General features: G+C 42.1%; 1 protein-coding gene across 1 annotated transcript; it reads right to left on the reverse strand.

Moving 5' to 3' along the window:
- Nucleotides 1–6160: 6160 nt before the first annotated feature.
- On the reverse strand, nt 6161–8782 carry LOC147465957 (pentatricopeptide repeat-containing protein At1g74600, chloroplastic-like). Its single transcript, XM_086513077.1, has one exon. It carries the CDS (start codon nt 8699–8701, stop codon nt 6596–6598), a length of 2106 nt encoding a protein of 701 aa, XP_086369203.1. The 5' UTR covers nt 8702–8782; the 3' UTR covers nt 6161–6595.
- Between the last annotated feature and the right edge of the window lie 4900 nt (nt 8783–13682).

Raw genomic sequence — 13682 nt, forward strand, 5'->3', positions numbered from 1 at the left:
CGCCTTGTTGGGGATCCCATGGATGTTCTGAGTGCATGGAGTCTTGGATGCCTACAACAAAAAGATCACTGTACAGCATAGGGGCAAAACTCAAATCTTGGATGTAAAGCTTAAAGGAGAGTCAATCCCTATTGTATCTGCTTCTGCTATCACTTCTGTAATAAAGAATCATCTTTCTGTGTACTTGATTTTTGCATGTGGTGTCTCAGATAGTGATCAGTCAAATTTATCTGTGTTAGATAAAGAAAGGTCAGCATTTTTGCAAAAGTTTAGTGACTGTTTTTCTGATTCATTACCGTCGCAATTGCCGCCAGAGAGACCTGAGGACCATCGGATAGATTTGGTGCCAGGGTGTAGCCCACCAAATAGACCCCCCTATAGGGTTAGTGCAGCGCAGCAGAAAGAGATTATGGGCTAGGTTGAGGAGTTATTAGAGAAGGGGCTGATTCAGCCTAGTTCTTCACCCTTTTGCTCCCCAGTGCTCCTAGTGCAGAAGAAGGATGGCTCATGGCGCATGTGTATTGATTACCGTGCGTTGAATAAGAATACCATCAAGAATAGGTTCCTTATTCCTAGAATTGCTGATATTCTTGATCGTTTAGAGGGTGCTGCAATTTTCAGTAGGATAGACCTTAAGAGTGGGTACCATCAGATTCGTATAAGGCCAGAGGATGTGCACAAGACTGCGTTTAGAACGACATTTGGTCTTTATGAGTTTCTAGTGATGCCTTTTGGGCTAACAAATGCTCCTGCCACGTTCAACAAAATGATGGACCAGATTTTCCGCTCACATCAACAGTTTGTTGGAACGTTCTTCGATGACATGATAGTGTATTCGAAGAATGAAGAGGAGCATAGGCGTCACTTGACCATTGTGTTTGAAGAGCTGTGCAATCACAGGTTACTTGTCAATCCTAAGAAAAGTGAATTCTTCCTCGAAGAGATCCACTTTATGGGCCACATAGTCTCAAAGGATGGTGTTAGAATGGATCCCGCAAAGGTCGAAGCTATCAAGACATGGCCAGACTTGAAGACTGTGCACAATGTCAGAAGCTTCTGGGGATTGTGTTCCTACTATAGAAGGTTTATCAGAAATTTTGTAGAGATAGCATCGCCTCTTCACGCATTGCAAAAGAAAGAGGTCACTTTCAGATGGACCCAAAAAGAGATTTCAACTTTTAGTCTCTTAAAGGAAAAGTTGAGTTCAGATCCAGTTATTGCCAGATCTCAGGAAGTCATTTGTGGTCCAGTGTGACGCGTGTGGCACTAGCATCGGAGCAGTGCTAATGCAAGACGGACGGGTAGTAGCTTATGAAAGCCGAATTTTGCAAGGGCCAGAAAGGACTATGCAAGTCTATGAGTAAGAGCTCTTGGCCGTGATTCATGCGCTTTCTAGCTGGAAGCACTACCTCTTAGGTGCTGATTTTCTTGTCCAAACAGATCATCAGACCTTGCGATACTTCTTGACACAGTCAAAGTTATCCGAAAATCATATGCGATGGGAAAACATTCTTTCCATATTCCACTTCCAGATTATGCATGTGGAAGGCAAGAAGAATGTTGTGGCTGATGCGTTATCAAGAAAGCCACAAATTTCAGTTGTGTCAATTCCTTATCATCATGAGTTAGATGACATGAAGGAACAGTATACTGCTGATGAAGATTTTGCAAGGATCTTTGAACATTTACAAGAGGGGCAACATCACGAGCACTACCTCCTCAGAGATGGTTTTATGATGATGCATGGCAGACTTTGTGTCACTAGGCCACTGCGACATAAGGTCATGGAAGAGAGTCATGTCCCACCGTATGCAGGGCATTGTGGCATTGATGCAACAGTTAAGGCGGTAGAGACATTCTTCTATTGGCCTACCTTGAGGAGAGATGTGGATGCCTTTGTGCGAGCATGCATAGTTTGCCAAAAGGTCAAGTTTGATAGGCAAAAGGCACTAGGGTTGTTACAACCACTGCTGATTCCGGATAAGCCATGGGAAAGCATTGCTATGGACTTTATCTTTGATCTTCCAAGGACGCCAATAGGGAATGATGGTATATGGACCATTATCTGCAGGTTCAGCAAGCAGACCCATTTTATCCCTGTCAGGAAGAAGATAAAATCTGATCAGATGGCACGCTTGTTCATGTACAATGTGTTTAAGTACCATGGTATGCCACAATCGATTATCAATGATCGTGATCCTCGCATGACCAGTTTGTTCTGGAGAGGATTGTTTGAGAACATGGGCACTACGCTCAAATTCTCGTCTTCATTTCATCCACAAACTGATAGACAGTCAGAAGAGGCTAATTCTATTGTCTTAGATCTGTTGAAATGTTATGTGTCAGATAATAAGGGCAAGTGGGAACAATATTTGCCTATGCTTGAGTATGCGTACAATAATACGGTGCATTCGTCTACTGGCAAAGCACCTTTTGAGATTGTTGAAGGCGGCAAAAAGGTTCCTCCCATTTTGCATACAAAGGACAAGATCTTTGAGGCAGATCGATATGTTGAGAACATGGATGAGATGTATAAGAAGATTAAAATTTCCTTGGAGAAGACTCGGGCAAAGCAGAAAAAGGCTGCTGATCGTCACCGTCATGAATTGTTACTATCACCTGGTGATTGGGTTCTGTTAAGGTTCGAAAAGGCAAGGTTAAAGAAGATGAAGGGCAAGGAATGGATGTTTCCTAAGCGCAACATGCGTTACTATGGGCCTTTTCAAGTGCTTGACAAGATCAGCGATGTGGCTTACAGGCTGAAATTGCCTGATGTATGGAAGTTCATAATGCGTTTCACGTGAGTCTTCTAAGACCCTTCGTGGGTGATGTGCCAAAAGATATGCCAGTTGAGGATCAGCCAGAAGTTGAGGAACTTGATGAGATCCTGGTACCTGAGCAAGTTTTGGCACATAAGGACAGAAAAGTTAAAGGACAAGTTGTAAGACGCTATTTGGTGAAGTTCAAGAACTATCCGCCTATGGATGCAAAGTGGATGGAAGAGCATGAACTGTCAGAGTCACCAAATGTATTACAGCTTTACCTTGAAGCCTTTGGGTTACAGCCTACTTATGCCCCAACCCAACGTGTGCAAAGGAGGGGTAATGATAGAGCTAGTACATCAAATGTACATATGAATTCAGTGCCATAGATGGAAATGGCAAAAGTATGAAGGTCTCATTAAGTCATTTGTATCTATGTATGTTACGACCTTTCTTGCGGATACATGCGATGATAAAAGAGTGTTAATAGCACAAGATCATCAATGGCGTGTATTTATGGTATGCAATCGAGGACGTTTGTGATTTCAAGAGGGGGGTATGTCACGAGGACGTGGCAGTTATTAACCATGTCACAAGGATGTGGCTACTGCTAACCTTGGTTGTTGGTTTCTTTCCAATGGGGTTTATTTTATTTGTTTTGAGACCCTCTTTTTGAAGTAGCAAACGGTCGGACATTGTATGGCCAATGTAAATGGTAGATTCACCCGCAGATGGGAAGTGGTCGGCACTGGAATTCGTATGGTAAGAGGATGTTTAGGCTCAGAGCAAGATCATATATGTCCCCCCGTCGCACTTAGCAAGTTGGTGGATACTAGGAAGTGAACTCAATTAAGGCGTAAAGTCAAGGTGGGACTACCAACAAAAAGTATCCGACAGTTGGGCCACATTGCACTTTTGGATGCGGTCCCAATGAGAATAGGTGGTCAGAAGACCAGTGGGAGCCCAACGGAAGCATCTCCTAAAATTTAGGGAACTGCTATTTTGGGCCGTGAAATGTGTTCGCGTCATTACCTCCGGTATGACTTGGGAAACATTTTACAACTTTGCCGCGAAGTCAACTAGGCAACCGGTCAGGATATTTTTAAGCGGCGAACCCGAAACGAAAAAATGCTTGTAAATGCGCCAAGTGTCACATTTTCGTGAACTTTCCTCTTCCAGAAAAATGGGCGCTGAATTTTTAAGTTGGGAAGGCCTCATTTCAACATTTGTCACAGGTTAAGAGCTATGGAGTGCTTCCTTTCCCTCTCATGTACAGTGTGGTGCTAGGAGTGATGCCCTGCACACTACACACTGCTCTCTCTCTCCCCGACGTGCAGTTATGTGATGCCCCACAAGAGGGCTACTCATTTGACTGATGTACAGTTGTGTGGGTTCATGCTTTTGTGTTGAGGCAAGAGCCTCCTTGAGTAGGAACAGGGGTAGCTAGCTGCTGCTCCAAAGCAGGCACTGGTGAGGGTCATAACCTCACCGTACAGGTGCAAAATCAGCGCTGTGTATACGCTGTAATTTTACTGTTTTTCAGTCATACGGACGCCAGAACCTTTGGGAATCGTGCCCCATTGGCAGAGGACAGTTAGGGGACTATTTGAGGCTGAAAACAGGGCAAAAACCAGTAAATACAACGTGCTGAATTTATTGTTTTTGGGCAGGAATCAGAGGAAATACGTCAGTGCAAGCGAGTTCCAGCAGGGGAATTGGTTTCGCGCAAGTTTTGGGGTTGTTATGCTGTCGAAATTTGGCCAAATCAAATGGTATCTAGGTGGATACACGTGAAGGATTCCCAGAACCTTACCTTGTAATTTATCCTCCTAAAGAATAAAGAAATACCGAAAAGGGGCGCCAATTTTGGGGCCTGAAAAGGGGCGCCAATTTTGGGGCCTACAGGTTGTCGGTGTCTGCTCGGAGCATTCTAGCTTCCGAGCTGTGTGTATTCAAGTGTTAATTCCCATCGCAAGTTCTCTTTGCAAAGTGCTTTGTGTGTGTGTAAAGTAAAGAACTTCGGGTGAAAGCCAGCGCCTAAGCGCCTACTGCCCTACGGATCGGTTTCAGGCTCTCTCTCGCTCTCTCTTTCTCTGCGCGCCTATGGCTTCTTGCTCTCACTTCTTGTCCTTCTCTCTCGCATCCACTCGCTCTAGGTGTGGTCACCAGTCCAAAAGACCCACTCGAGGCTTGACCCAGAGGACAAAGCTCCGAGGACGTGCCAGGCAATGATAGCAAATCTGCCTACTTCCATCAACGTCAAATCTGCCTGCTGTTGTCAACACTTCTAGCTACACCAATGCATCACATCCTCATCGTCGTCATCATGAACGCTATTGCACAGGCTGATGACATCGCCATAGGACAGAGCATGTATCCACGATGGTGTGGATGCACATCATGCAAGTGACGATGGTGCCCATCTGCGTCGACCAAGGTGTGGATGCACACCATGCACGTGACGATGGTGCCCATCTCATGAATCCTATGGACATTGTTATCAAATCTATGAGCCATTTTTCACAAGAATTTGCGCTAATCTCACTCATACCTTATGTATCTGCACTTTAGTTAAGCCATGCAAACAGATTCTCGTTGTAGCTATCTAAAGACAAGCATCTCCATGAATTTTGTATAAATTTTGAAAGTTCTTACATTAAATATCTATAAATTCTGTAGGTTTTCTCACCTTCTTATTTAAGGAATTTAGAGATAAAACTTAAAATTGTGGGTGGGATTACAGTAAACCTAGAGTTTTTCCGAGCGTTGGACCTCAACGTCAAAAGTCTTCGAGAAAAAATCACTCTCAAAACCTTTTTCATTAGTTTTCCAAAAGAAGAATTTGAAATGTTTGGTTATTCTTTTACATTTTACACTATTTTCCTCAAAATCTAAGTGCGGTTTTTCCTTTTCCTCTTGCTCTCAGCTCACATTCTTGAATTTCGAAGCAGCACGAGTGTAAGCAGCATGTTAGAATGTTGCAATTTCTTTTATCAACTTTAAAAATTGCTTATTTTGAATCTTTGAGTATTTTATCCTTTTAATTGTTTTGAAGCCATTAAGAAGACCTTTAATAAGGTTTCACCTCCTCTAAAAAAGTAATGCTATGGTAGTCCATCGTCTCAGTCAAAACCTATCCTTGTATTGTTTTGAAGTTTTTTGTAAAACGCTATGCTTCTCAAAGAATTAAAACGTTGGATTACATATGGCTCTACTTTGATTTCTTTAGGCAAAATCTTCTCAGCTTTGTCTTCTTCACCAGCAGCCACCATACAATCCAAAGTTGAAATTGAATTCTGGTGCTCACGATCAGGGTTGAGCCATTTATGCAACTGCGAGGCCATGCTTGTCAACAATGTCGCACCTTTACACTAAATAGAAAAAAAAGAGAATGCAAATCCTGCGAAACCCCTGCAGACCAGAGTATTTAGACTGGTTCTCTTATGTTGTATTTAAACCAGAGTATAACGTAAGTCCAACCATAACATGGCCAGCCATCAAACACAGCTCAAGATCTCTAACGCCAACTTGCGTAACTCATATCCATCAATAGCAGCATCATGTAATGAAGACAAACCCGGTTTGAAAACACTAGGTGAATTTCGGTGAGACTTAAATCCTAGCAATTTCCATGGTGTAAAACAAAGCTGATTAAGGATTGTTCATACTGCATCCATCGCAAAGTAACTGCTAAACCAGAACGGCATTGGTCAGTTTATAGACAATCCAACATGGGACACTCTAGCCCACTTTCACCATTCCTTTCCGATTGTGTCCCATGCTAACTTTCTAGTCTTCCAGGTTCTTATCCTCTGCAAGACCAGTGAATACCATCAGCCCAAAAAGGAACCAGAGCATATGACATTTTGTAGCATGAAATAGCATCCCCCATTCTCTGGTTCTAGAAGGAAAGCTTGGTTTGCCGCCCCAAGACCACAAATCACATCACCACTTTTGCAACAAGCACTAAACAAAGTCCTATATGTGAGAGCTGTAGGGTTCACATGTAAAGTATCTATGACTAATAACGACGCATTTACCTGTCCAGCTCTACCAAAAATGTCGATAACACAATCAAAATGCTCAGCCATCCAAGGAAGTTCATGAGTACTTTGCATAAGACAAAAGTGGAAAATACCTTCCTCGATCAGACCACAATGACTGCATGCAGTCATTAAGCCCAAGAACGTATTTGAATCTGCAGTGACATCCTTTGCCTGCATACGTTCAAAGAGGCTGAGAGCTCGCTGCGCCTGACCATGATGAGCAAAGGCAATGATTATTGCATTATGGCTAATAGTGGTCTGCTCAAATATCTGGTCAAAAATGTTTTCTGCAGCTCTTAGGCAGCCACAATCTGCATACAGGCTAAGAAGAGCTGTTCCCATGACAGTTTCCACGGTGGATTTCATGCCCAAAATCCGCGCATGAATGTGCTTGCCCTTGTCAATACTGATAAGGCCAACACACGCATCAAGAGTGCCAGCCAAAACAAACTCGTCTGGTAGCACTCCTTCCAGTAGCAATCTGTCAAAAGCTTGCACAGCTTCTGCAAATTGGGTTCGTTGGGTTAGCAGTGTGAGCATGATGGTCCACGTGATGACATTTCGATCTAACAAAACATTGAAGGTGCTTTTTGCATGAACCAAGCTAAAGCATCTTCCATACATAGTTATCAAAGCATTACCGACACTAATACTATGCTCGAGTAAACTAGTTGCACGAACATGCATTTCCTTCCCGAAGGGCAAACTGTGCTCACTAGAGCAAATGGACATAACCGCCTTAAAAGTACACTCATTTGGCATCACTCCCTCCCCTTGCATTTGGACGAAAAGCTGGATCGCTTGACCATGCTTTCTATCAGTGACAAATGATGAAAGCAAGGCATTCCATAACACTACATCTCCATCATTCATGGCTTCAAAAAGTTTTAAAGCATCACAAGGGGGACATGCAGGGATAATGTTTAACAAAGTGATTTTGTTTGGCTTAAAACCCTCCTCTTGCATTCTATTGAATAGACCTAGCACCTTAACCCTCTCATTCCTCTCTGTATATGCACCAATTAAGGTGTTCCACGAGGCAACACTGTGCTCAGGCATTTTTTCAAAAACTAGCTCCGCACTTTTTATGCAGGAGAGCTTCACATACATGTTTACAAGGGCATTACCCACCACTGTATCCAGGTCGAATCCCTTGCACGTAATCTCAAAATGGAATTGTTCACTGACATGCATAACACCACATGCTGAAAGCAATCTAATGAAGGTTACCTTGTCGGGATCCACACCTTCGTGCTTCATTTCTCTGTAAAGAGCAAGGGCTTCCTCAAACTTATGGTGATCCACGTGCACTCCCAAAGCACAGTTCCATGCCACCACATCAGGCGCAAGTATGTTTCGAAACATCAACTGCACATCATGTAAGCTACCAAACTTCCCATACATGTGCATGATGGCAGTTGCAACGGAGACATTCAAGCAGTGCAAAACACAGGCATGTAGAAACCTAGCTGCTTCGACAAGTGACAGGGATGCCAAGCTGGAGAAAACAGCTGCATATGTTACTCTGTCAGGAAGGATGGCTTCAAGGTGCATATAATGAAAGAAATGGAGGGCTTCATTGTGCTGTTTTGCATGCACAAATGCGGTGATCATGAAATTGTACGAGAAAACATCACGGGGGCAAAGGGCAAAGAGGGCTTCTGCAGCATCCAGTGCACCGCACTCTCCGTAGAAATGGACAAGAAGGTTGTGGAGGAAAGGGTTCCTGTGAAGGTCGTTCTTGATGATGTGATGGTGAGCGGCCATGCCCTCTTGAAAGGCGTTGAAGCGAGCACACCATCGTAGGTGGGAAGCAAGGGTAGATATGCACACCTGGACGCAAAAGCGACAAGGCCTTGGTTTCGCTCCTGGACGTCCCCGCGCCACCAGCATCCTCGCGACCTTCCATGACCAGTTGCAAGTCCGTGGAAGGTGTTGCGAGTGATAGACGAAATTCCTATTTGGGGTGCCAAATTCCAATTCCAATTCACCAACAATGATTCCTTTTAGCAAAAAGAACAAGAGCAAATGCTCAAAGGAGAGTAAAGAGAATGCTTAGAAGAGAATCTCATTGCCATGGCTGCCAACACAAGAGCACACAAGCTATGGATAAAGAGCCCTAGGTCAGTGAAGCTATCAAAACTAAGCTTTTCACTAGGGTTTCCAAAAGCACATGTTTGTTGGACACGGACAGTAACTCAAGAAAATACATACATTTAGGTCCAATCTAGGAGCTACAATTATATAATCTAAAACACAATTGAGCTCAGGCTAGATTAGAATATGATAATTAATTAAATAGCAGTAATAGGTGGCCTTCAGGATGTGTTATCCTTACATCATAAGCATAAAATGTGACAAAATTATTAAAATATCCACTGATAATGCTCTATTTCTATTTCAAGTTTTACTGCATGGTATATTTGCATGCTTCCATGAAAGTATCCTCATCCTCATAAGATGCTCCTTGTGCGCACATGAAATTGTAGGCTCGAGGGGTGCACCTCCAAAAATGTAAGTACAACATGTCAACTCAAAATAAAATGTATTTCATTTGCTGAGAATTTTAAAATTTAATAGGATTACATTTGCAAAAGGATTTTTATTGCATTTTAAAAAAACCCATGTAAGTGTACCAAGGAAAAGGGGATGTCTTATCATCTCATAGAATGTAAGTATATGAGTTGTTTAATTATTCTTTGAACGGAGAATAAGTAAGTCATGGATTACTAAGGTTTGTATTTAATGTTTCTCAGCTAGTTAAACATTCATATCCCATGTTTCGGTTATGCTATTAGCATTAAGTTCGATTTTTTTACAAGTATTTAAAAACTACAATGTTTAACAAGGTAATCTTAGTACCTATGCTCACCCAATGATAGATTATCAAATTTGACAAGATCCACCAAGTACTTTAAGATATGCTATGAGCATATGTTACCACGACCATATGGATATGATAAGAATTTCTTGCCATAATGCTCAACAAACACAAGACTCCTATAAAAAATACTCTAATGAGAAGCATCGTTTGGCCACTTTCAAAGAAGGTGACAAGGTCTTCTTGTGGGGTCCAAAACACTCAAAAAATTTGAAGTTTGGACCCATTCTTAAGTTATCTTCAAGATATTATGGACCATTCAACATATACAGGCAAGTAGGGTAAATGGAATACACATTAGAACTTCCATCACAGTCTCAATTCCATACGATATTGGATGTAAGGTGTTTATGCCAACACTTATAACAAGACAAGAATGTTGTCGACTAAGGTATCTTGGTCGTTTTCATTAGCCTCTGAGTCTATCGCATGAACTTGAAACAATCATGGATTTGCATGAGTTACCGACACGACACCATGTTCACAATCAAGCGTTGGTCAAGTGAAAAGATAGACTTGCACAAGGGGCCACCACTTGGGAAAACATTAGTGTTCTTAAGAAGGAATTTTCCATTTGTTTGTTGAGGAGGAGAACGCTTCGCCAAGGGGGGAGTGATGTCAAAACAAGGGTTTTGCAAAGGCAATGCCATCTTGGAGCGAGATATATGGCATGCATGGCGAGAGGTCCCAATAGTTGAGCCAAAGAGCTCTACTTAAGGGAGTTGGATGGGAGGAGATCTAGTACCCAAGGTCTTATAGCATCTATATTATATCCAATCTTGATACATTTCCTTGTGAATGACTAAATTATGTCTTTTGTAGAATCCTCTCTTTGTTTCCTTTTTTGACTACTTTCTAACTCTCTTTTTTTCCCTTTGCCTTGAATTCCATAGTAGACTTTTGAGGGGAGTTCGAGATCCCATGTGTGCATGCATGCAGGGAAGGGGAAGAAGGAGAAGAGCCTTTGGTGGAAAACACCACTCAAGAGAAGGAGCATGAGGGTGTTGCCTTTTTTGAGTATATACTTGAAGGGTTAGTAAAGAGTTAGTGTGTATATGGTCAATCATACACGCAAGTGGCCACAGGCCTTTGCCTCAACAACCTCCCACTTAAAGGTCAATGTGGCCATAAATGGTTGTGACTAAAGCTAGTATGTACAACCACGAAGCACAACAACTTCACCCTTCTACAAATCTATTCACTCTACACCCATAAACTTGAAGCAATGTGCAAACGGCTCCGTAGTCATCAGTGTGGACTTTGACAAGCTCCAATCGCTTATTTGTCAATGCATCCTGAATGCGATGATACCTCATCTCAGTGTGTTCCAACTTAGAGTGAAACACGAGATTTCTTGACAAAGCAATGGCACTTTGACTATCACAACACAAAATTGGAACCTATTGCATGTCTAAATCTCTCAATAAACATGCCAACCATATAGCTTCCTTGCTGGCATTTGATGTTGCAACATACTCAACCTCTATAGTGGAAGAAATCGTACACTTTTGGAGAGATGAGCTCCAAGAAATGGCCACTTGTTGTACCCTTTAAGTATATGAGGATGTGATTTAGCAAGATTAGCCATATACCGACTAACCACTCCCACAAAAAAAAGCAATGCCTGGCCTAGTAGCTACCATAGCATACATAAGACTACCTACAATTGAAGAATATGGCACACTAGCCAGTTTTGCTGGCAACATCTAATTTGAGAGAATCTTCTTTGTTTAGTTTCAAATATGATGGTAGTTAGGTATTCACAGACCTTCCCTTCCTAAATATTGAAATGTTGCAATACCTTGTGGATATAAGATTCCTAGGACAACTCAAGAATTCCCTTTTTCTTGACTCTCTTAATACGCATGCCATGAAAATGATTTGCTTCACCAAAATCCTTCATAGCAAAGTTTTTGTGCAACATTTTCTTCAATTTGGCAATCTCCTCACTAGACTTTCATGCAATGATCACGTCATCTACATATAAAATGAGAATGACCAAATAATCACCACTGAGTTTCTTTGTATAGAAGGAATGATCCTCTCGACTCCTTCTAGAACCTTGGGGCCACATAAAAGCATCAAAATTTTGATACCACTGCCTTGAACCCTGCTTTAATCCATAAAGCTCTTTCTTATGTTTGCATACAAGCTCCTCCCTGCTAGGCTATTCAAAACCTTCGGGTTTCTTCATGTAAATATTCTCTTCAAGGTCTCTGTGAAGAAAGGCTATCTTCACATTTATTTGAACAAGTTCCATGCCCCCAATGACCACTAGGCCAAGCATTGTGTGTAGTGTAGTCATCTTGAACACGTGAGAAGATATCATCAAGATCAACTCCCTCCTATTTCTTAAATCCCTAAGCAGCCAATCTAGCCTTGTACTTAGGCTCAAGATCATCAAATGTTAAACCTCTTCTTATAAACCCATTTTCAAAGTAAGGCTTGTTGGCATTTTGGCAACTCAACCAAGTTCAATGTTTCATTGTTGACAATCAAGTTGTACTCGGATTGCATAATCTACTCCCACTTGATCTTGTCATCCATTTTCATGGCTCCTTTGTAATAAGATGGTAGTCCATCAATATGGCATAGTCCAACCCTAGCTAAAATCGCTCAGGTGGATATGAGGATCTACTAGATTGTCTCAAAGCTTGACTACTACTCTCTACTCTATCAATTGGAGCATTTCTAGTGGAAGGTATGTCACTAGTCTCCTCAGTTTTCCTAGATTTGGAGGTAATGACCTTGAATGCGACTTTTCTGTACTCAACCTCTTTATTAGGTTTCTTGTGCATCTTCAACTCCTTGAAGATAACATGTGAAGTACGAATTACTTTGCGAGATTATGGGTGTTTGAAACGAGAGCCCATCTCTCAACGTACTAGGTTACCTATTAATGATGTGTAATGCTATCAGTCCAAAAGCTTTGAGTCAGATTAGCCATAGAAAGCATGGTTGTGACTCACTCCTAAATTGTTCAATTCATCCTTGGTGCAACTCCATTTTGATTGCATGTGTAAGGTGCTCTTGCTACAAAAATTCTCAAACTCCTTGGAGACATATTCTCCACCATTAATTGTCCTCAAGATTTTGATCTTTTTGCCAAACTCATTCTATACGAAAGCTCAAATTTTTTGGAGAGTAGAGAAGATTTGATCCTTATGTTGCAAAGGATATACCCACACCTTCTTAGTGGAATTATCTACGAAAGCCTTAAAATAGCTAGCTTCCCTAGAGACTTGGTCAGCATAGGACCACAAATGTTTCTCTTGACAAGCTCTAGTGGTTGCATATGTTTCCTATTCAATGGCGATGAGGTGTTCCTAGTTTTCTTACCATAAGTGCAATGCTCACACATAGAAAAATTAGAATAATGTTGTTGGTATTAGGGTTGCAGAGAAACACACACATCTTGGTGAAGACGAAGGAAGCTCAAGGTACACAATTGAGAATGTGTTACTTAGTGTGCAATGGAAAGATATATACCCCTAGAGTGATGGGCGTATATACAATGCACGGGGGAAAAAACCTCCTAAAGAGGGAAAAAATGCCCCGGCGGTCCTAGTGTGTTCACACACATCACTACCACATGTATATGGTAACAAATCCCCCCTGGAGTGATGCGATGAACGAGAGCTGGCACATGAGTAAAGGGAAGTGCCATGCCCTAAGGACATGATCAGTCCACAAAGGGGAGTAAGCCCAAAGCTTTGCGGAAAGCTTCAAGCTTCTCACGAGACAATGCCTTTGTGAAAAGATCTACAAGGTTGTCCTGTGTTGGCACATAAGCCAAGATGATCTCTCCTGCTGAGAGCCTCTCCCTGACATAGTGGTAATGCACCTCAATGTGCTTTGTGCGAGCATGAAAAACTGGGTTCCTCGCAACTGCCAATGCGCTCTGACTGTCAGTGTAGATAGTGTTGGCAGTGTCTTGTCCAACACCCAAATCAGCCATAAGGCATCCGAGCCATACACACTCAACTGTAGCTG

This window comes from Adiantum capillus-veneris, chromosome 1 (genome assembly GCF_014529385.1).
Source record: "Adiantum capillus-veneris isolate H3 chromosome 1, ASM1452938v2, whole genome shotgun sequence".
Classification (NCBI taxonomy): Eukaryota; Viridiplantae; Streptophyta; class Polypodiopsida; order Polypodiales; family Pteridaceae; genus Adiantum; species Adiantum capillus-veneris.